Raw genomic sequence first — 22,963 nt, forward strand, 5'->3', positions numbered from 1 at the left:
AATAAAGCAGAGCACTGCTACCAAAAAAAAAAAAAGAAAAAAAACAAAGAAACCCCAGAGGATGAAAGAGTTTCTCACTTTTTACACTCAAACTAATCTCCAAACCTGAGCTCGCTGCAGTAATCTCAACACCATCTTGGTCCATATTGTTTGAAAGACATAATCCCCTGATGGGCTGTGAAAATCCCCCAGGTTACAGACCACACTTACACTGCAGTAGCCCCAGGCTAATCTCAGATTATGGTTATCATCATATGGAGGGCAATTACATGAGAAGTGAAAGCAGCACCTCTCAGTGTAGATTCTTTAAAGCCAAGTGTCTCTTCATGTGTGATTTTTATAATAAATGACATGATTCTCGCCTGCTTTCTGATATATTCAAACATTTATTTCAACATTAATGGAAGCAGCGGACTTTTCATTCACGATGCACTGATTTATCAAGGGGGCAGTTTATTATTATAATCTGATCACTGCTAATTCGTCAGTCATTGGTTTAGTCTCTAAGTTGAGAATGTAACTGTAAAATTTCTCAGATTTTAGCCTTTAAAAGTGTGTTTACAGCATCAGCTGTGGAGAGCGGAGCCGCCAGATGGTGAACTTTTGGTGTTTGTGACACATGGCTCTGAGTGAAGCCACGGCCAGATCGCCCAGCCCAGGATAATTGGAATTTCATTAAGGGTTTGTTTGTGTGTGTGTGTGTGTGTGTGTGTGTGTGAGGATGGGTGTGTTCCTCTATGAGCAGGGGTGGGGTGTGTGTGTGTAAGTGTGGGTGGGGGTGGGCATGGACTCCACCTGCTGCCACCTGTTCATCTGCTCCGTCCTATAAGAGCAGCTCCCCGGCTGGCCCCGGGGATCACAGACACCTTGGACTCCCCGGACCGTCCACTCTCGAGGACGCTCGGCCTGGAGACGCTGGAGGCTGAGAAACCTCCGAGGAGCACCGAGCCTGGAACCGGAAGCTTAAAACCTCTCGACCGGTCGCTGCGTCTTTCAACCGTCCTGATTCCTGGAGCGAACAGACCATGAAGTCCCGTCGCCCCAGCTGCACCGACTCCGGATCTGAGTCCTCGGAGTCCGACTCCAAGAGCCCGGAGAAGTACGAGACGGCCACGAGGCGGCGGATGGCGGCCAACGCCAGAGAGAGGAAGAGGATGCAGGGTTTGAACACGGCCTTTGACCGACTGCGCAAAGTGGTCCCGCAGTGGGGCCAGGACAAGAAGCTGTCCAAGTATGAGACCCTGCAGATGGCTCTCAGCTACATCATGGCCCTGAACCGGATCCTGACGGACCCCAGGAGGCACGCCGCTCCTCACAGGCAGTGGCTGGACCTGCAGTTTGACTGCGTCCAGCCGGAGAACTACTCCTGCCTCGTGGGCTACGAGGCTCCTGCCGGACAGGACTACGTCCACCCGTCCTTCTACCAGTTCCCGGGCCAGCAGGTCCACGCCTAAACTGCCCCGAGGCGGCAGATCATCAGTCATGTTGTTTGATGTCAGCGACAATGTGAATATTCCAGACAGTAAATACATTTGTATTGCATTATTTTCTGTTTTATTTCATTTGCGTAGTCTTTAAAGGACGATCAGAGGAAAGGCTTCTGTTTATGTTTGAAGTCTCTTATTTGTTTTTGCCTGAAAACCCGACAGCGTTGAGCAGATTTTTTTGTTCGGAGTAGAGCAACGCGAGGTCTGTAGCGTCATGAAATGACCTTTAGATTGTACTGAAGACACAGACACTGATCTCCATCAGTTATTTTGATACGGCCCTAAAATGTGCAATGTTGAACAGAATTGTGATTTTAGTTGTATAGCTGAAGTCAGTATGTAATTATTTTGTAGAGCTGAAAGGTGATGTTATTTGTCACAGACCTCTATTTTGGTTGATTATAGTTTTTCATCAGAAAATAAAAGTTATTTTGTATAAAAACCTCCATTGTTTTGTTTGAATGTCTTCCCAGATGTTCTTCACTGGCTAAAGGACACAATTTGCAGCATCCGTGTGTGTGGAGCTCTCAGTAGGAAGGATTGTGTATGTTGTACTGCACTCGGAGGATAAATCATCCTTTTGTTCAGAGTTTCTGCGCTCTGAGATAAGAAGACCTCAACGTCACCGGAAGAACAAAAATCTCCACTTTTAAAAGAGACTCCCATTCAAAACCAAGTACAGTGAATTAGCTAATTAGCTGGTATTTTATGAAATCATCTCTCCAGAAAAAAAAAAAAAACACTTTTTGGTTTTCTATTACTATCCCAATATACTCCATTACAAGCGGAGACAAACCGCGGCGCCGTATGATCGGCGACTGTTGAAGACTCTCAGCTACAGATTTAAATGCCTCCCGAAAAGTGCTTACAGGAGATTTGAACGAGTTTGAAAGGTGGCACAAGCCTCGGCAGATTAAGGAAGCCTGTGTGCCAGATCGCAGCACGGCTTCGGCAGGGGAGCAGAAATTAAACTGCATTGTGTGCTAATCGCTGTGTGTAATCGCTCTGTCCGGAGCCGCCGAGGCATGAACGCCCACGGCTGGACCCAGACTCTATCTGCATTAAGTATGAAGCATCTACAGTAGACGGCAGGGCATTAGCTTTATTGAATTAGACTGCACTTATTTCTTTCAAACTCAATATAATCTGGTGCTAATATTTACATTATTTTACACAGTGTTTCTGAAGTTCTCACAGTGAACACATTTCTATTTCTATCTAACAAATAAATACAGAATTCATTATGCAATCTGAGAAAATCCAAATTATAATCTTCAAATTACCTGATAAACTTTGTAATCCCAGTTAAGAGCCCCTCAGTAAATGTATGGTGTGTATGTTTTTTAGGGTTGGAAGAGGAGAAAAGGTGCCAAACACTCATGCAGATGGCCCCCGTGATTCATATGCTACACTGGACGTTTGCATATGTAACAAATTCCTTCTGACAGTTCGCATGCCAGAAACAAACAGACGGCAGAGTCATAACTATGTGAAGTTAATGAGAAATGCAGCAGCCACAGACTTCTCATTAATTCAGCCACAAGTGGGGAACAGTTGGTGACGAGGAACACAATTGGCATGCAATCTAATTGATTTCCTCGACAGGAGCGTGCTATTGGATGAGTTGTTAATCAATAGTGACAACAATGCGCTCAGCATGGAGGTAACTGAGAGGGCAAAACAAATGAAATAGTCTGCCGCAGCTGAATTATTTACACTTCCAGCATGACGGATGTGTAAATCTAAATCAAAAACTCGAAAATCCAACTCAGCCGGTACTCTTTAAAAGTGGGATTTTACAATGTGTAACAGCACAGAGTCAAGACTCGCTAGTTTTCACATCTCAAGCTAGTTTTATCTTTCTGATTCATCTCTAATAACTTTTCCTAACATGTCTGTTTCCAGTCATATTCTCCCTTTTAATGGCTGCAGCCGCTCTTTCAGTTTTTACTCTCTACCCAAGTTAACATGCAGCCTCATAAAAATGGGCCACTCGCCAGGTGAGTGAACGCACCACAGTTCTCACAATCTTACTTCAGTCTGAAGATGACTAAAGCTCCATCAGTGGAGCAGCAGCTCCTCCCCCAGCTGAGCTTATGTCATCCAGCCTTTATAATCGTTTCCCCCGCAGGTGTTCAGAAGCTTCAGATTCCGCGCGGCTTCGCTTCCCTCTCTGATCTGAGCGCCGGCCAGCAGCCCAGCACGGGTCAAGATGAAGTGCCTGAACAACCGGGCCGAGAGCCACCTGACGGGGCAGGGGGACTGCGAGCTGGACGCCGTGGGGAGCGGGGCCTGGGTGAACCAGGGCTTCTGCGGCTCCCCTCTGCCCATACCCCGAGTCGTCAGCACCATCTACAACTCCCAGCCCCTCTTCGCCGGCTCCATGGACAGCATGTACAAACTGGACACTCCGGGTCCGTTTGCTCAGGAGCCGCCCTCCGTCGACCAGAGTCTGATCAAGAAACGAAGCGGATGCTGCTCTTTCATTAAAGGTATGGACACGTTCTACCAAAACCTTCCTCATCCTAAAGGTTTATTGATCATAAAGTGCAGAATCTTCACTAGTTCTTGGTGCTTCATAAACAAAATTTGTACCACTGAATGTTTTTATCAGTTATTTCTTTATTAGTTAAATAAATCATGAAACTGATTTTTTAAATCAGCTGAAAACTCTTCACATTTCTCTATGGTACTGACTGTTTGGTTTGATCTGTAGGGCTGTGGGGCACGACATTGACCCAAAACACGTCCGACAACAGGGAGCAGTTTGTTCGAACCACTCTGCGGGAGCTGCTGGTCTACCTGGTGTTCCTAGTGGACATTTGCCTCCGTAAGCATTTTGCACAGACCTACCAAGTCCTGGCACACGAATGCACTTAACCCTGAGACGAAAAAATTTGGGGGAAATTGCACATTGTAATTGCAGCGTTTACTTGGTATTTTTAAGTCTAGTTAAAAAAAAAAAAAGGTTTTGCAGATGTGATCATTTCAGAGTGTTGGCCATCGAACAGCACTGTGGACTGTTGATTCATCATCCAGTTTCCTGATTGTTTTAATCCGTACCACAAATGCCCGTCCCATCCCTAAGAGCTATTGTCCGGTGGGGCATTAGCACTGAAAGGGACATGTATACTGTTCTCTTGCCTTCTACCGATAAGAGCATTTAGCCTCGTCCTTTGTTTCTTTGTCTGGCTTAGATTTACGTTGTTTGATGAGGCTATTTGCGACAGGACAGCGCGCTCGCTCTTCAAACAAATTACCGCCTGTAATCTGGACCTATTTGACTGCTGCAGAGACATAAACACAGACGAACAACAATTCCTCAATGGGGCGTCGCGTGTCTGCCTCTGTGGTCGTCTTATCTTGGACCGGCTGAATGGAGCATCTGGGCAAAGCCAGATAGACGTAGTGACGTTAACACGGCGATTGGGCTGTCTTGCAGTGACATACGGTATGACCAGCTCAAGCACCTACTATTACACCAAGGCCATGACGGACCTGTTTGTGAACACAGCCAGTGAGAGCGGGGTTAAATTTCAGTCCATTGGCAGCATGGCCGACTTCTGGACCGTGAGTTCTCACAAAAATTCTCCAAAGATTTTCACAATTCTTACACAAATATACAGGAAAAACAGTTTTTTTCTGTATATCAACAGTATGCTGAGGGACCATTACTGGACGGCCTCTACTGGACAAAATGGTACAACAACCAGAGCCTGGACAACGGCGACCAGTCTTTCATCTACTATGAGAACATGCTGCTGGGCGTGCCGAGGATGAGGCAGATCAAGATCAAGAACAACTCCTGCAAGGTCCACACCGACTTCCAAGATGAGATCACAAGCTGTTTTGATGTTTACAACCAGAAGAAGGAGGAGGACCTCAGCTTTGGCCTCATCAACGGAACTGCGTAATTTAATTTACCCACACTGGTTACTGACACTGTTCTAGATGGGACCAAAGTCTTGAATTCTCCTAACATCCTTTTTGTGCTCTTCCACTTCTTTTGTGCAGTTGGAGCTACCACACGGAAAAAGAAATCAAGGGTTCGTCTCACTGGGGTCTGCTGACCACCTACAGTGGAGCGGGATACTATCAGGACCTGGGTCGGACCAGAGAGGAGACCGGCGCCATCCTGATGGAACTGGTGGACAACCTTTGGCTGGATCGGGGAACTCGGGCATCCTTCATCGACTTCTCCACTTACAACGCAAACATCAACATGTTCTGTGTGATCAGGTAAGGAGAATCATCCACGACATCACCTTTAACCGGTACTCTTCCAGTGGTTGACTAAAGTTTCATCCACATCTTCAGGTTGGTTGTAGAATTTCCAGCAACTGGCGGAGCGATCCCTTCCTATCAGATCAGGACAGTGAAGCTGATTCGCTACATCACCGTCTGGGATTACTTCATCCTCGGCTGCGAAATAGTCTTCTGCATATTCATCCTCTACTATATTGTAGAAGAAATCCTTGAGCTGCGGATACACAAGTTTTCTTACTTCAACAGCATCTGGAACATCCTGGATATTGTGGTCATAATGGTAAAGGAAACATAGTTACATGTTCTTTTCTTAAATATTAAGACCTCAAACTCCTAACAGTGCTTTTCTTTCTAGCTCGCAGTTGTGGCCATTGTTTTCAATATTTTCCGAACCATCAAAGTCGACAAATTACTTGCCAAACTCTTAGACCAACCGGGCATCTATGCCGATTTTGAATTTCTGGCATTCTGGCAAACACAGTACAACAACATGAACGCCGTGAACTTGTTCTTCGCCTGGATTAAGGTAACGCACACATATCCTCGTCTCAGCGCGTTACTCCAGATGAAAGGATTCGTCTTGACTCATCCTGATGAAAAAGTCTGGCTTCATATTCTCGTTGTAGATCTTCAAGTACATCAGTTTCAATAAGACCATGACTCAGCTGTCCTCCACTCTGGGTCGATGTGCCAAAGACATCCTGGGATTCGCCATCATGTTCTTCATTGTGTTCTTTGCTTACGCTCAGCTTGGATATTTGCTCTTTGGAACAGAGGTTGAATCATTCAGCACCTTCATGAAGTGCATGTAAGTGGATTTTAAAATGACAGAAAACGTTCCACTGCATGACTCACATTTATTTATTTGATCTGGGTTTGTTTGTTTTTTTTTTTTTTTTCTTCCTGCAGCTTCACACAGTTCAGGATTATTCTCGGAGACTTCGATTACGACGCCATCGACCGCGCCAACAGAGTTCTCGGGCCGATGTACTTTCTCACCTACGTGTTCTTTGTTTTCTTCGTTCTCCTGGTAAGTCTTTCTGATACGTTTGGTTTGCATAGGATTAATCTGAGCAGTCAAATAATCTGTCAAAATTGTCTTTACCCTCAGAACATGTTTCTCGCCATCATTAATGACACATATTCGGAGGTTAAAGAGGAGCTTTCATCCCAAAAAGACGATCTGCAAATTACTGATATCATCAAACAGGTAAAGACAGGTTGGAAAGAAACAGTGAGTGTGTTTGTGACAGCGAGGACAGAAAAAATGTGTGTTTTTTTGGTTTTAATTCAGAGCTACATGAAGACATTTATGAAGCTGAAGCTCAAAAAAGAGAAAATATCAGATGTTCAGAAGGCTCTCCGGTCTGGATCCGGAGAGATTGAATTCAAAGACTTCAGGGAAACTCTTAAAGAGTAAGTGAGAGATGCTCCTGACGAAGACCACATGATAATGTTTCGTGCTGTATGAAGCCCTGCTGAACTGATGATTTCGCAGGCTGGGACATGCTGATCATGAGATTTCTGCAGCCTTCTCAAAGTTCGACCGAGACGGGAACCAAGTTCTGGACGAAGAAGAGCAAGAGAGGATGAAGATCGAGTTGGAAGAAAAGAGGGTTTGTTGATGATTTTTGTTCCTTTTCATCATCAAATTAAAAAACTATTCATCCACATCAAAGGACACGAGACAAAGCTGTTTTCAATCCTCTTCTGGTATTTCGTCAGGATGCTCTGAGCGCTGAACTCAACAATCTTGGCATGAATTATGGGAAGGAATTACTCGAGAAACCTTCTGTCACATCCAGCGAGCAAAGGAGCCAATCCAGTCAAATCTTCGTGGATCGAGAACAGTTCCTGAAGTGAGAAAACCTGAAAATGAAATGTGTTGAAGTGCCTTATGAGAGACCTTTACTCAAGCCGGAATAACCTGAATAAAACCTTTCTGTCGCGTAACAGACTGGCCAGACAGGTGCTCCACCTGGAAAGCTCTGTGGAAGGCATCGCATCCAGGATGGAGCTGATCATGGACAAAGTGGGACTGCAGGAGAAAAAGAGTGAAGCCGCGGGGAAACATCCCGGGACCAGCAGTGCTGTGAGTCAACAAATCTCAAAGCTCATCTTCACTCTGGTACCAGAGACCTCTGAGCCAGACGGTTATCTGACGGAGCAAATACATAAAGGAAAAGCAACGCAGTCTTATTAGTTCATGGTCGACAGGATGGATTTCCCTCTTCCTGACCAATCAGTGAGCCAGATTCTCTCCTCCCCTGTGCTTTCCCCATCAATATTCAGTGTTTATTTGGAGCTCCCTAGATGAGCAGCTGCTGTCACTGCATGACCCCGTCACAGCGGGCGGTCCGCATTCGAACCTGCGGTGGGGAAGTAAACAAAACCAAATGAAGACGCGAAAGCTTTCAGCCCAACCAGACTGATGCTGGTGTGAAAACACACCGTTTCCCTCCATATCGGACCGAGACGGGCCACACGCAGTCCTTCGGTTTGCCTTTGAATCAGTGAAAAGCCTCCGCTCTGTAATCTGAGGGGCTTCCTCTTCCCCTCAGGCCTGCCATCACTCATGAATGGAAACACAATAAAAAATTGAAAGAAAGAGAGACAAAAATAGTTGGAATTGGTTGACCCTCAATACATTTTGTGGCGAGGCCCGACTCTCCACATGACAGATCGACTGAGCCGGAGAGCTCAACGCTCAGAGAGCAGAGTCCGGCTCGTCGTGTGCAGCATAAATAATAAATATACACACTCAGAAGCCACAAAATGACACTCAGCTAAAAGCTCCGAGAAAAAAAAAAAAAAAAAAAAGCATTTGCAAAGCAAACATATTTCAGATCCAAAGCAGATTTATGGACATGAAATAAATAACAGCGCACGGCCGGGTTTGATGTCTGCGTAAACGTCACCTCTTTATTCAGCCCACACAAACGCCACAGAGTAGAGACGATGTCTGGCTGAGTGAATAATCACAGTGATATAACACAGCGAGTCTCACAATGCAGCGCAGAAAGGTAACATGGCGCGCACGTGCCTCTAAACGTACAGATCTGTAGATAATCATCACTGCAAGATTACTGTAGTTTTACAGCCAATTAAATGTGAAAACATTGAATCTGTGTGGTGAACACAGATTAATGGATTGTTCTAAATGACCTCTGTTCAGACTGATGACCCTGCTGCTGACGGCCGCGTCCTGTTCCGTGTGGCGGACAGAGAGACCAAGCTGGACGTCCCCTCCTGGAGGCCGGCCGTGCGCCCCGGCAACATGTGATCCTCCTCCAGCCGACACACACACACACACACACACACACACACACACATACACATACTCACCAACTTCCCAGTTTCTTTCAGGTTGAAAACACAGATAAGCTGCTGACAGTATGACGTTAAACCGAAACGTGTAAATTCCAGGTGAACGTTTCTGAAGCGCTTCGCTTGCTCATTAGGCTGCAGCACATGTAACCCGAGGCTCCGATATGTAGACACTACAGTGTTGTAGGGGAAACCAAATGTAAATCTATGCATCATTAGTGCTGTGCAGTATATTCTAAACAGTGGATTAGTTCAAATAATGCAAGTGTAAGCAATGCATGAGGCGCCCGACACCTGCTGGCTTTGCTTTGTTGATGTCCAAGTGCTCTTATAGCTCAGAGGAAACCTGTGATAGTTTGTACCAGTGAAAATTAAATATTTATCACACCTGAGCTCCCGAAACTAGTGATGTATGGATCGATTATATAAAAAGTGAAACTGATAAATAATCTTGTGTATTTAAAGTTGGTTTTCACCCAGGTTACTTAAATGTTTTGTGAAGGACGCTTTTAATCGAGTGTCATAGCAGCGCACAATAACCTTTAACTATAGTAAAGTACATCCTCACTGATCAGTTGTGCTTTCAGTATTGTGAGACTTCTGCCTTAATCTGATTTGTTCTCAACATGAATAATTCACACCAGCATTTTTTTTAATATGTTCCCTCCATTTCTTTGTTGTGTATAAAAATTCAGGTTTTGGGATAACATTCAGTACAAACCACCTCAGTTTAATCTCCGTTAAATGTCTCATGCTGTGTCTGTTAGATGTACTGAGAACAGCTTCAAATGTAGGCTTTGCTGTCAGATTGTATGTGTAAATCACAATTTATCGTCTAATAAAAGTACAGAACAAGGAGTTTGAAAGGTTTCTTTATTTGAAGTGACTCGAGTTGTTTTTCCGTTAAATGGAAAACTGATTCATTCTTTCATTCTTTATTATCAGACATCACTTCGGATTAACTCACTTGTCATAAAAGCAAATCGCCAATACATTCAATATTTTTAAGCAACAAATATATTACAAGTCTTTAAGCGTGCAGTTCAAGCTGATACATCACCTGCTTCCTGCTACATCCTGAAGATGGCACACAAACTTAACGTGGGAAGGTCGTGATGTGAAATAAAAAAGGATTTGTATTGAAGCCTTTCTAAATTACACAATGTTCAAATCCAACAGGAAATCATTTGATTAAGGCTCATTTATAAATTATATTGCTGAAGTTTAATAATGGTATTTCATCTCATTACATCCTACCTACAGTATGTACAGTTGTTTCACGTATCGAGAAGGTTTTTTGATCAAGGTTTAATATTTACACTCGACCCTGTTTCTTTGCATGGAGCCCGTCCCCCCACCATCCCCAAGGGGGGGGGGGGGGGCCTTCCAGGAGTGTAACACACTGTACAGAATGGCACGCACACAACCACACAACTAAAATCCAAACGGCAGGACATGTGAGAACATCCTTCTGTCATGATTTGAGTCCGATTTTAGGAACGTGTCGCCGATCCTTTTCCCAGGGAGGAACTGAAATATTGCCGAGACAGAAATATCTCCATGCACAGGCAGAGCGAGCTTCTGCTGCTTTAGCAAGTCATACATTATAAAAACAATCCGAGGCTGGAGTAAACCTACAACATCCATCCATTCATTCATCTCCATGGAGGTGGGCGGCTGGCGCATGTCGCTCAGAGCGATGTCGGACATGACTCACTGCGATCGGGGGCTGGCGGCGGCGCGCAATTAACTGTAATCCACACAAAAACTCAAGCAGCCGCTGGAGAGAAATCGATCTGAATGAGCCGAGATCCAGTACTCCCTCCAGGAAACCAGCCCCAGAATCAGCAGCACACGTCACCTACGCAGTTTGTTTTGTTGTTTTCTTGTAGCAGTGCGTGAGCGCAACAGCGTTTCCTTTTCAGACGCGAGGTCAGAAATTAGTCAGTCGAGGCTCGAGAGTTACGGTGTAAACTAAAATCTGTCAAACCCTGCAAAAAAAACATGCTTATTACTCCGATACAAAAGATGAAAGTCCTTATATTTTTTGCTTTTAGAGTTGTGTTGGTGAAATTCTCTTTGTGCAAGAAAAAATAAAATAAAATCAGCCAAGAGATATACAGCATCCCACCTCAGCGTTCTTTAAAGCCACAAGTTGTTTATACAAATAGTTTCTTCACGTACACAGGAAGGATAAACCCTCGCCCCACAGCTTCTATTCACACACACACACACAAAAAAAAAAAAAAAGATTTCTTTGATGTAAGAAAATCAGGATGTCTCCTCGCTGCAGGAGCTGATGTCCAGACCCGAGTTCAGAGGGTCGATGTTTTGGCTCAGTGCAGCTCGTAGATCAAATTCGAGGCGGCTCATAAAACTCGCCTGATCTTTACGACACTGTCATCGCGCTCTGCTGCTTTAGAAACTGGCTTATTACAAATTTTAATTGAACTGACGCCTCCCGTGGAGGCTCGTCTTCCATTGTATAAAATGACAGAAAAATGCCCAAGTATGACCAGCAAATGAACATTAGAGGACTTTAAAAACTCATTGGCAAACGGAGCGGATATTGCTATAGTCTCAGAATTTGTTCTTGATCTTGATTGAGGTTTTCGGTGACTTTAATCCTCGTCGGATTCCAGTGAGCCGCTGGAAGAACAAGATGGCTTTTCCACCCACATGAAAAACTCTGTACACGGTCATGTGGACGTTCCTGTGATTTTCAGTGTTTTCTCTGGTTTTGATTCAAAAAAGAGTAGCAATTAGCCTTACAGAGGTAGATCGACATTTTGAGGGTTTGGCCGAGTGAGCTGCGGATCGGGTCAAACTTCTGTTTGAATTTTGTTATTCTTTACTGCTGTTAAATAAATGCTTAAAACAATCTGGGAACCATGAGTGGTTCTCCAGAGAGAATGATAAAACTTGTTTCACCGGGGCGAACATTCAAAAGGTCGATCTACTCGGATAAAAATTGATGAGTTGGCTTTTCTTCAGAAGCCCAAGAGCACTTTTTCCACAATATAACTTTAAAAAGGTCTCAGGCTAATGAGGGCCATCATTTCAAACTTAACTGTTACACCGGTTGTTATGCAGCAACGATTAGGTACAGAGGCTTGGCGAATCCGTCTCCTGCCCTTCTTATTGGACAGCAGCCGTTCAGACCAAGTCGGCGTGGTGTAACGCTGCGCGTGAGGGACGCCTCACTGCGTCTGGTAGCCGGCCATGCTGAAGTTGCCCAGGTTGGACATGACCGGGCCGGGCGGGGCTGCGGCTTGGGCTGATGGGGATCCGAAGTTCCCCACCCAGGCTGGTGACTGGGACTGCCTGCAAACAGCCCAGAGGGAGAGACGGTTAGAGAACAGCAATCGCTTCCTGCTGGAGGGAAAAACATTCATTTAACGCTGGAGAACAATCTCATCAGAAACCATCAAGACCCAGAAGCTTTCAATGATCTCAACAATAAACAGAAAACTTACTCCACTCCAAAGCCTTGCTGGTTCCAGGTCTGGCTGTACATGTTGTAGGAGGGGACTTGCCATCCATTGGTCACATACTGGCCATACTGCTGCTGTGGGTTCCCGTACACCTGGTTCCACTGCTGCCCCCACTGGCTGTACTCAACCTGAGAGATGGAAACAGGAAAAAAAATCACAAATCAAATATGTGGGATATGTAGGAACACACTCAAAAATTACAACTCCAAACAAACGGAATGTCCCGGGATGGGAGCACCAGTCTGTTTTTGTACCTGCTGTGGACTTTTTGCCATGTCGGGAGATTCTTTGCCCCAGTAGCACTTGACTATGTGTCCTTCGATGGCGGTGCCATTTACTGAAACAATGGCATGCGCAGCACTGTCGTGGGAGGAAAACCTTGAACAGAAAACAACAAATTCTAAATAAAAATTTCAATCAGACAGTTTTGAAAAGAGGCATGAGTTGTCAACATGTTGAGAGTCTGCATGTTGATCATGTAGTGAAGAGGAACATGTCAGAAAAGGCCACTGGCTGTAATGGAGTCATGCAGTGTGACTGTATTGACATCTAGAGGCCAAATCTGTTATGGATCCATGCACACTGTACCTGATGAAGGAATATCCTTTCTCTGGGAAAACCCTGACTTCCATTATCTGACCGAATGGAGAGAAAGTCTGACGCATTAGATGCTCTGAGGGAATCAAACAAGGACAAAAACAAGTTAATGTGGTTGGTGCCCGGGCCGCGTGAAGCAGGGCTCTGGTAACTCATGATACTGCTGCTGCAGTGTGACGACAGGGAACAACAATGGCATGTTGAGAACGTGACACTTGCCTGATAGTCCTGACTGGATCCCTCCACAGTACACGGTGCAGTTCTGAAGACTGGACTGAGTCACAACATCATCAAACCTCAGCTGCTTTGAGCCATCTGAGATCAAAACAACAAAATCAAACTTTACATTTGTGCCGACAAACTCTGCTGCAATCGATGTGTGTGAGCACGTCATCACATACACAGAAGAATGAGGATAAACCCAAAGAAAACCCTCTCTTGTTCTACCAGAAATAATGAATATTTCTTTTTGTTGAAATATCATCAAAATATCGTTTTTCTTCCCATACTTACTGTCCTGAGTGTTTTTAGGCGCGGGGGGTTTGCGCGTTGCCCAGTTGGTCCTGATCTGCCGACCTCCGAGCCACTGCCCCGACATGTTAACGATGGCGTTCTCAGCATCCTGCAAAACACAAATCACCTCATTACTCCTCTGAGTGTGATCACTTTGTTTTTGTGTTTGTTTTGTTTGAGTGGTCTTGATGGTTTCTGAAATCGGTTTTCCTATTTTTAAAGTAATAGTGAAACTGGTGACAACAGACAAGAAACTACGTAATGTTGAATGACTGTGTTGTAACTGTGGCTTTAACTAGCGGTTATTCTATTTCAACTGCAATAAAGTAGAGTAGTAAACAGAAAAAAGAAATAACCTTCAGTCTGTGTTCTTGCACTGGAGCCTTACCAGTTTGTTGTAGAAGGACACAAATCCATACCCCTTTGATTTGCCCGTCGTCATGTCCTTCACAACACGGGCGTCCCTGGAGGGAAACGGGAGAACAAGTTCAGCACACTTTCCCGTGGAGGCCTTCCAACTAAAAGGAACCACGCAAAACACACTGAACTGTGAATCCTCTACTCCGTCCAACATGAAAAGTATATATTAGCTATCATGACCTTGTGCTGAGCACTGGCTCGTGTTATAACGTCTAAGTAACACTTTGAAAAAAACAAAAAAAAAAAAGCAACAAAAAAAGAGGAGAAAAAAAAAGAACAAGTACAATTACATGCAGCCTACAATACTTCTGCTGTAGTAACGAATCTTTACCACGAGAGCACCACTTTTGGCTCAGTCCTCAAGATTACTGATTGAAATTCACAAAAGCAACTGATAAGAATTACCATGCAAACTTAAAAAATCTGCAGTTGGTGCTCTCTCTACATATAGAAAGATATAGAAAATATCAAAAGAGAAAAAAGGAATTAAACGGCATACATGGCCTGTTAACAGATTTCTTTATTTTTCCTGGTCAATGCTCTACCACCAATATGGAGTATGGAGTTTGGGGAGCTGCAAATTTTGAGAAATTGACATTTTCAGAAATTTTGGAAGAGGATCAATGCACTACAAACAATACTATGGAAATCAAAACCAGACAATTGAAAACACAAAATTTAGAGGAATACATTGTGCATTGGAATTTGTTAATCTAAGCTAGGTCATGTTAATACATGGCATCTACAAATACACATATGGAAAGAATGGAATAAATAGAGAAAAAAAAACTACATCTGAGTCTCCAGAGTGCACAGTTCCTTGCTGTTAGCCTTCAAGCTCCTGTCCAATCCTATGAGCATTTCTGTAAAATAACCAAAGTGCTATTACTTCACTGAAACCCACAACTAGAAGCTGTTCAGGTTCATACACACAGCTAACATTCAGTAGACATACTGCACGTTTACTTACCACACCCTAAACATGCACACAAAAGCAAGAACAAAGGCTAAAAGCTCACGCTACAGTCATAGCAACAGAGACACACACTCATAGCAGTTATGTTAGAAAATATGACCATAGAAGGAGGCTGTTTCAATATCATCACTTTGCATTTCATTAAAAAGGTACTTTCCAATCTATGTAATACATCAGCAACTATGTTTGCATGCATGAATGTAGGGTATTTTAGATTTTAAAGATGACAAATAAAGATACAAACATACACATCGCCTGCTCGGAAGACGAACAAACACTGTCTCCTTGCCTGCCACTGTCACACATTCAGAATATGGCATGCTTTGAAAGCAACTTATCAATTTAATTCAATGAAAATCAAAGTTTAAAGTTCATCTGGACAGATACAAGTCTTTCATTCTGCTTCCCCTTTACTGAGTATCAACTTGTTTACATTGAGGATCTTGTCTCTTATATATCTGTGTTTGTCAAATCATTCTTTTTCATAAAATGGGCAGAAGCTTATTTTTACAGTTGAGTCGATACCCTGGACATATGCATGGAAACACAGTCACAGAAACTTGTGTCACAACATAAAACTACAATGTTATAAACTTCCTGACTTCAGAAAAATTAACATGGTTGTACTGAAAACATCAGATAATGCATTATACTTTATTGCACAAGAAAATAAAAAAAAACTCTGAGAGAAAAACTTACGAGATTTTCCCAAAAGGTGCAAACGCAGCTTTGACATCCTCAGTGGAAATCTCTGGGTTCAAATCACCCACAAACACATGGAAGTGATCTAAAAAGAAATGACAACGGAACACAGATAACAACACATTTAAAAAAAAACTTATCATAAAGTTGAATTTCAGGAAAGTCAGTACCAATAAATGTGTGAATACGTACTGGATGTGTCTTTCTTCTGGCTACTCGGTGTGGTGGCCCAGTTTACTTTGACCTCCTGCAAACAGAGATGTGACATGCAATATTAAAAACAGAATCAGAGCAACTGACATTTTCTTCATCAAATTCACAGTTGGAAAAAAATTCCCTTTTAGAGCAAAATTATTGTCCTACCTTTCCTAAAATCTTCCTCCCGTTCATGGCTGCAAGGGCAGAAGCAGCATCTCTGTGTTCATAAAACTCCACAAAGCAATAGGGGTCATTGCTTGTATGCTGCAACAAACAAACCAAAAGCAAAAGTTAAAATGTTGGTTCAACTGTACTGTTTGCACAAATCCAAAAATGGCGTGGCCTCCTTCGGGGTGGGGGAAGAAAAAAAAGAAGGGAGATCCAGTGAGAGACACAAACTCCATATTAAATGAATAACAACCTTATTAATTTGCAATGTCAAAAAATGTCACAGAATGAACTTTTACTCAAACTTTTACTGTGTACTACAATTTCAGTAATCAGACAAACACTCAAATCAATAAAACAATCAGTTTGATTAAGAGTCATCTTCTTCAAATGCTGGAAGTTCAATGCTATTAACCGATTACATGTTGAGCTTTACAATGATGTTAACCAATTCTTCAGATCACTTCTGAAGAAACCCTTTCAAAGGGGGTTATGAGTTAAAATGACTGGACTTTGCTCGTTTGGATTTATGAGAAGTTGTCAGCTCGTGTGTATCCTCTCTTTGTATGTTAACTTGATGATAAAGGAAACATAGGTTATTACATATATGTGAAAATGTGTTTGATCCAATTTATCATGTACATAAACCTTTCTCGGTAGTCTTGTTATGTAGCTGGTTTCGTTTAAAGATCTTATCTAGTGTTTCACACACGGTTTAGCCAAAACGTATATATATAATTTTATTCTTCCAGATGTGAATGACAGGTGAACAGAACACAACCCAGCCAATCCCGGCTGCTTACCTCTGTGATCATTTTACAACTTTTACATGGACCTATCTGGGCGAAGAGTTGAAGAATCAAGATTTCTGTTACATCTCTGGAGAGGTTTCCCACATACCTGGACAGAAGAGAGTTAGATCAGGTTATGGGAAAAGGTAACTCCGCGTAGCAGTCATCTAACCCTGACCTCAAACCAGCCTGTCCTGTCCCGAGCAGCTTTTCTGGGACAAACCCGCTAACTCACCCTACGTTAATGTGTTAACATTAGCTTTTCTGGCCTAATGCTAGCGGCTAACGTCGGTCCTATGCTGGTGTAGAAAAATCCAAATCGGGCACACATTCAGTACAAATAGGCTTTTTGTATACAATGTACATATTGGCACAACATTACAGTTAATTGTTTACGGTGTATGTCGATTTTAGACAGGTCTGTGCATATAACTATTAGCTAAGTTAGCAACCGGCTCATGACTTTCGCGAAGCTAGCGACAAATGAAGCCGCCGCTGGAACACTAAAGCTTTAACTTACAGGGTTTTGGGGTGCGTTTCGTCGTCCATGGCCGATACCGAGAGTAACCAGGTCAAAAAACACTGGTTATAAGCGAGTTATCTCACGTTATCGGACGAAGTGAGCAGAAGGCAAAAACAAGTAGCTAACTAGCTTAGAAGCTAGCTAACCGGGCGCCAGCGGCTACGTCACGCTGAGACCGGGGCGCGTGCCTACGTGAGAAGCGCCCCGCGGAGGTCAGGCTGAGGTAACAAAGTCCAAATGTTCACTGAGGGTATGACTTTCTCCACAAAAGTATCATTTCCTATCCGGAATGACTAGTTGGACACAAAGGGAACTGTTAGCAAATTAAATCTTATCTGATTAGATCAACCCAATCTGCGTAAAGAGACTGACAGGGAGCGCTTGTTTTACTCACCGCCGTTTGACGGGTCAAGTCTGTGCTCGAACCGTGGGGACCTTTCTGGAATCTGAGTTTGCTGTCATTATTGTGGTATTTATTATTTCACAATTACTTGTAAATGTTTGATTTAAATTTTCCGTCGCGTGGATTTGTGTCACTCTACAAACCAAAGTACCTGAAATCAAACGAGAAATTATTTATGCTGTATAACTTTGGCTCACATAATAAATACTAGATTAGTTGTTTGACAAACTGACAAATAAAGCTGAAATACTCTAAGAACAGGGGAACATAAATCTAGAAATATCCATACGTGTAATATAATAAAGCAGCATTTGTTGTTGACTGAATTCATAAATTGACAATACAAAAAAAGTAACAGAAAAAAACCCTGTAGTTTGGATTATGGAAGTTTGGTTTAGATTTGTACTATGCTATTTATAAATGACAGCAGAAATTACTGTTGATATCATGGTTCTAATCAAGGCCAAACCTTTATGTGTGGAGTTTGCCTATTTTCCCAGTGCATGTGTGGGCTTCCTCAAATTACTGTTTTCTTCTAATGGTCCTTTAATGGCTTACAGTTATTTTATACTGGTTTTAAAAGTGAGGGTCCAGCATCTGGAAGGCACAAGAGAGCTTCAGGTGGAAGTGAAGCACCAGGAAAAGCCTTATTTTTGAGAAGAAAGTATGATTTAAAAAAAAAAAAAAATGACATAAATACAGCCATCCATCATCTTTTCATCCGTTCATCTTCTTTGAGGCTTTATCCTTTGCAGGGTCACAGGGTGCTGGTGTAAATCACACCCTGGACCGGTCTCCTGTCCATCACACATGTGCACACACACAATCACATTCACAAATAGGCTCAATTTTAATGTCACCCATTTACCTGACATGCTTGTTTTTGGACTCAGAGGAGTAAATCCACACTCACGCAGGATCATGCACAACATGCAGAATCCACACATAAAGGCACACTATTTGAACCCATTAAAACAGGCATCTTGAGAATGGATAACTGCAGGCGTAATTGAAATGAAAAGAGCTTCCTTGCAAAACCACATCAATTACAGTTGCAGACTGCATGGAGAAAAAAAAGTGCAACAAGACTTTAAAATAGAAGTTTTTTAAAAAAAAGTGCAATATACCCATGAAATGTGAAATGTGCAATAGTCAATACAGTGTGCCGTCTACAATCCAGTGTGACCTTGGAATCGCTGTAATTGTCCATGGATGTGGAATGTGTCTCAGGCCTGACCGGGGTCGGATCATCAGGTCTTTCTCTGTGAGGGGGGCATCGATGAAGAAAATGTGGAGAGGTCTTGTGACTGTTGAAGACCTGTCATGAGAACTGTCGCTGTGCCCACACTGTATCTCACCACCAGTTATGTAACAGAGTACCGAACCATAGCAGATCCAGCCCGAGTTCCCTCTGGACCAGGTCTGGCATGTGGGAGTCTGAGCAGATCTGTTTGGCCAGTCTTTAATTGAGAGGAGGCTTCGGGATTCCCTTGTCTAGCACACACAAAGCGGACTCCGGCCGCCAGTTGTTGCTGAAATGAGGCAGATTTCCTCTAAAAGTGCAGTGAAAATGAGCCCAGACCCCCAGCAGAGAGGGAGAGGGGGGGGGTTTCTGCGACACAACAAGTTGGAGAAGTCATCCTGCCAGCGTCTCCAGCGCCGTCCGCCCCCCACATTAACCCGGCTATTTCCAGAAACTTCCAGCCCACTTTTTGCACGTCACTTGAAGGAATCTTTAAAGCGTCCGTCGCCCGTATAAAATGTCTCAGTACTCGGCGGCCAGCAGCATGAACGGCATGAAGACTCAGTCCCCGACCCTGACGATGGCGAGCAACGAGAGCGAGCCGCTGCCGCTGGGCTGGGAGGTGAAGATCGACCCCCAGACCGGATGGCCCTTCTTCGTGGATCACAACAACCGCACGACCACCTGGAATGACCCGAGGCACGACTCGAAAAAGGTACCGGAGCCGCGCCGAAGTTGGTCCGCGCTGGTAGCGGCTAGCTGACGGCTTCGCGGCTATTTGTTATTTTTGATACTGCGTCGTGTTTATTTGAATTATTTTTATTTATTTTTATGGCACGTTTCTCGCTGTAGTGCGGCTTTTTTTTCCTCTCTCTCTCTCTCTCTCTCTCTCTTCCGCGCGCTGCACCGCAGCTCCGCGTTCATGTTGTTGACTGCAGGCCCAGTGTGGCGGCGTCTCCTCCCCCTCAGCAGACAGCTCACAAGCCCATTATAACGGGTGATCAACCCCGTTATGTCCCCCTGTCATGATCTAACACTATTATTACTCGGTGAGTCACGCTGCAGTAGGTAAAAAAAGGCTCGTCGGTCCCCGCGAGCGGCTCCCGGGATTCGAACAACAACCGCCGCCGCGGCGTCCAGCTCCCATTAAACTTTTTCCCTTACAAGGATTGCGGCTGGCGGCCGCTCGCCCCGGCCTGCGGGGCGCAGGAGGCGCCGGATCTCTGATCGAACCCAATTAAAAAGCATGTTGTGGAAACATATACAGGTCTGCAGAGAAAAGCCGTGGGCTGGAGCGAGCTTCACAGCCTGCCAGCTGGTAATCTTTCCTCTCAGAAAGAGAGAGAGACAGAGACACACAGAGAGAGAGAGGGGGACTGTTGTCCAAAGTTAGTGTCCAGAGGAATCTGCTAGAAAGACACAGCTGTTGGGGGATAAAATTGGTGCAATGGTGCTGGCAGTGTGCAGTGTCCCATACTGAAATGGCAGAGGGCAAAGGGTCGTTCACAGCTATTAAATAACTTTTGTCTCGGGGCAAAAAAAAAAAAAAAATTTAAAGAGAGAAAAATGTCACAGGGGCATTGTTGCTTCTGTTTACACTGGACACATTTTTGTCCGAACTTTGGTCATTTTCCAAGTATATCATTGACAAAGTGCTGAACTGTCAGACCTGTTGCTTGTGCCCCTCCAGAGCTGTCATTGGCAGGTGTCTCTTCACTTATTACAGCAAGAAGAAACACCGTGTAGCTCTGAGAAAAGTACAAATCATTTCTTTATTATGCTTTTTTCTGTGTAGGATGGTGGGACCTGGAAAAGGACACATAAATCATCGAGTAATATTAGGCATAAAAATGTCAGAGAGTATTTATGGTGTTTGTACTAGACTGGCCTGGAGTAGGATTTGGTCAGTGAAGGTCACCGAAAGCAAAGAAATTCAGTTATTCCTCATATTTCATGTATGCAAAGGTATTTTACACACTGCTGTTTCTGTTTTAATCCCTTCAAATGTTGGAAAAAAAGAGAAGAGGAAAATATATTTGGTTTCCCTGAATGACACACTGTTGATGAACTCATAACATGTTAGTAAAAAGGGTGTGCCAAAATATGTGTGTGTGTGTGTGTGTGTGTGTGTGTGTGTGGGATGAGCCGGGAACTTTAGCTCGGTGATGTCACCGTGAATGTGAAGCAAAATATCCAGCGTGCCAGCAGCAGTTGTTTGACCGGACGTGCACTTAAAGTCTGCAGTGATCACAAATTATTGATGATATGAATGTGAAAGGTGTTTTTTGCTTTGGCGTCCCCCCCTGTGGAGTTGAGATATTTTAACCTGTAACCCTCGCAGTAATCTTAAGACCGAGGACACTTAAGTTAAAAAAACAAACAAACAAACAAAACAACCCTTTTTTTGAATGCGGTGAACTTTTCTTCAGGGTTTTGAATGCACTTTAAAACATACTTTTCAGTAACCTGGAATATCCTGGAAGTTGCTTCTACACTGTTAAATACTTTGTGACTATTATTTGTTGCAGCCTGGATCTTGACATATAAACTTATTTGTTTGCAATCAATTTGCAATTTGTTGTATCAAACAATTCATTTGCTGCAACTTAAACATTCTTCTTGTTTAATACAGGTCCGAGAAGTATCAGCCAATGGACCCAACATACCACCAGAACCGAGTCCACAAGAGACCCAGAAGACCTTTGTCAGGGAGATGAAGCACCCTATCCTTCGCCCGGGTTATGTTCCCATCCCAGTCTTCCATGAGGGCGCTGAGCTGAGACAGCAGCAGCATCCGTGCTACTCCTACATCCAGCCGTCCACTGCACAGACTATCCGGACAGATGGGAGGACGCCGTCCCCGACGCCGGGGCTCCACTGCAGGCCCAGGTCACCACTGCATGGCCCGTCGGACAGCTGCCCCACCGAGCCGGCCAAGGTGGGCTCACCGGTTTCACAGACACCAGAGGTAAGGCTTCAGTTTTTCTCAATGCCAAATTGTATTTGATAATACTGGATTGTAAAATGTGTTGCATTTGAAAAAAAATGACTTAAAAAAAAGAAAAACCTGTTTGTATCCTCTTCCATCTGAACTCAGATTTATCCGGCCCCACATCACCAACCTCCTCGGCCCAGCAGCACCGGTCTTCAAGCTGGTTATATCCCGATTCCAGTGATTCACGAGGGTGGAGGAGGACAGACGCAGGCTCAGTTAAATCCCTCTGTCTACTCTCAGCGCGTCCCTTACCCTGAGCATCAGCAGCCCTTCCATCGCCTTCAGACGGACGAATGGCCCGGCTATTCTTCTGCAATGCAACCACCTCGAGAAAGGGCCTCTCCAATACTGCTGCCCCAGCACCGCGACGCTTCTTCTATTCATCTTCCACCTCATGTCCGAAGCCAGTCGCCTATTGTAACCCAGGTGCTGGGGGAAAGACCACAGGTAGTCCATCTCTTTTGTGTTTTTACTTTGGGTGTCCTGTAGAAATGTTTGATTTCCGTCTTGGTGTGTGTTGACCTAGATTGTGACAAACCTTCTGTTTTTCTGCTTTCACTTGGAAGGCTCAGCAGCATGTCCTCGCAAGAGAGCAGCCCCAGAAAATGGAGCAGGAGCAACAAGGCGTGCCGCAGAAACCTGAGAACACGCCGCTCCAGCAACCGTTGCACACGGAAGTCGACGTCCAAAAGCCTCAACAACCTCATCAGTTCCAGCAGCCTCCACCTCAGCAACCCCAGCAGTTTCAGCAACCTCAGCCGTTCCAGAAGCCCCAACATTTTCAACAACCTCAGCAGTTTCAGCAACCCCAACAGTTCCAGCCTCCTCATCAGGTACACCAGACCCAACAATTTCAGCAA

The 22,963-nt window shown here is 44.1% G+C and overlaps 4 protein-coding genes across 5 annotated transcripts in view; 3 read left to right on the plus strand and 1 right to left on the minus strand.

Annotated features, from left to right (window-relative positions):
• The first annotated feature begins 1,025 nt into the window (after positions 1-1,025).
• Positions 1,026-1,454, plus strand: atoh7 (atonal bHLH transcription factor 7). The gene has a single exon (XM_030107208.1). It carries the CDS (start codon positions 1,026-1,028, stop codon positions 1,452-1,454), a length of 429 nt encoding a protein of 142 aa, XP_029963068.1.
• Positions 1,455-3,699: 2,245 nt separating this feature from the next.
• pkd2l1 (polycystic kidney disease 2-like 1) lies at positions 3,700-9,841 on the plus strand. The gene is made up of 15 exons (XM_030106720.1): positions 3,700-3,979; positions 4,204-4,317; positions 4,930-5,057; positions 5,144-5,397; positions 5,502-5,726; positions 5,805-6,033; positions 6,109-6,279; positions 6,380-6,561; positions 6,663-6,783; positions 6,865-6,963; positions 7,048-7,169; positions 7,252-7,369; positions 7,479-7,612; positions 7,710-7,845; positions 8,929-9,841. Exons 1-15 carry the CDS (start codon positions 3,700-3,702, stop codon positions 9,034-9,036), a joined length of 2,421 nt encoding a protein of 806 aa, XP_029962580.1. The 3' UTR covers positions 9,037-9,841.
• A 1,720-nt stretch (positions 9,842-11,561) lies between these two features.
• tial1 (TIA1 cytotoxic granule-associated RNA binding protein-like 1) lies at positions 11,562-17,805 on the minus strand. Of its 2 annotated transcripts, XM_030106721.1 has the most exons (12): positions 17,460-17,805; positions 16,952-17,048; positions 16,146-16,244; positions 15,975-16,029; positions 15,780-15,867; positions 14,073-14,148; positions 13,685-13,793; positions 13,391-13,486; positions 13,163-13,247; positions 12,829-12,952; positions 12,557-12,702; positions 11,562-12,404 (listed from the first exon to the last, which is right to left on the minus strand). In XM_030106721.1, the coding sequence occupies exons 1-12, from the start codon at positions 17,486-17,488 to the stop codon at positions 12,281-12,283; spliced, it is 1,128 nt and encodes a 375-aa protein (XP_029962581.1). In that variant the 5' UTR covers positions 17,489-17,805; the 3' UTR covers positions 11,562-12,280. The 2 variants fall into 2 exon arrangements, with proteins under 2 accessions (XP_029962581.1, XP_029962582.1); XM_030106722.1 differs by lacking the exons at positions 15,975-16,029; positions 16,146-16,244; positions 16,952-17,048; positions 17,460-17,805 and adding an exon at positions 14,604-14,678 and having other exon boundaries at positions 15,780-15,821.
• A 1,710-nt stretch (positions 17,806-19,515) lies between these two features.
• The window catches only part of bag3 (BCL2 associated athanogene 3), a 4,293-nt gene continuing 845 nt past the window's right edge, over positions 19,516-22,963 (plus strand). Inside the window, exons 1-4 of the mRNA XM_030106986.1 lie at positions 19,516-19,823; positions 21,741-22,076; positions 22,206-22,550; positions 22,670-22,963. The exon at positions 22,670-22,963 is cut by the window's right edge and continues 845 nt beyond it. Coding sequence (XP_029962846.1) covers positions 19,626-19,823; positions 21,741-22,076; positions 22,206-22,550; positions 22,670-22,963 — 1,173 coding nt within the window. The 5' untranslated portion in view covers positions 19,516-19,625. The remainder of the gene's footprint in view (positions 19,824-21,740; positions 22,077-22,205; positions 22,551-22,669) is intronic.

The sequence above is a fragment of the Salarias fasciatus genome, chromosome 13, assembly GCF_902148845.1.
Source record: "Salarias fasciatus chromosome 13, fSalaFa1.1, whole genome shotgun sequence".
NCBI classification, from domain to species: Eukaryota; Metazoa; Chordata; class Actinopteri; order Blenniiformes; family Blenniidae; genus Salarias; species Salarias fasciatus.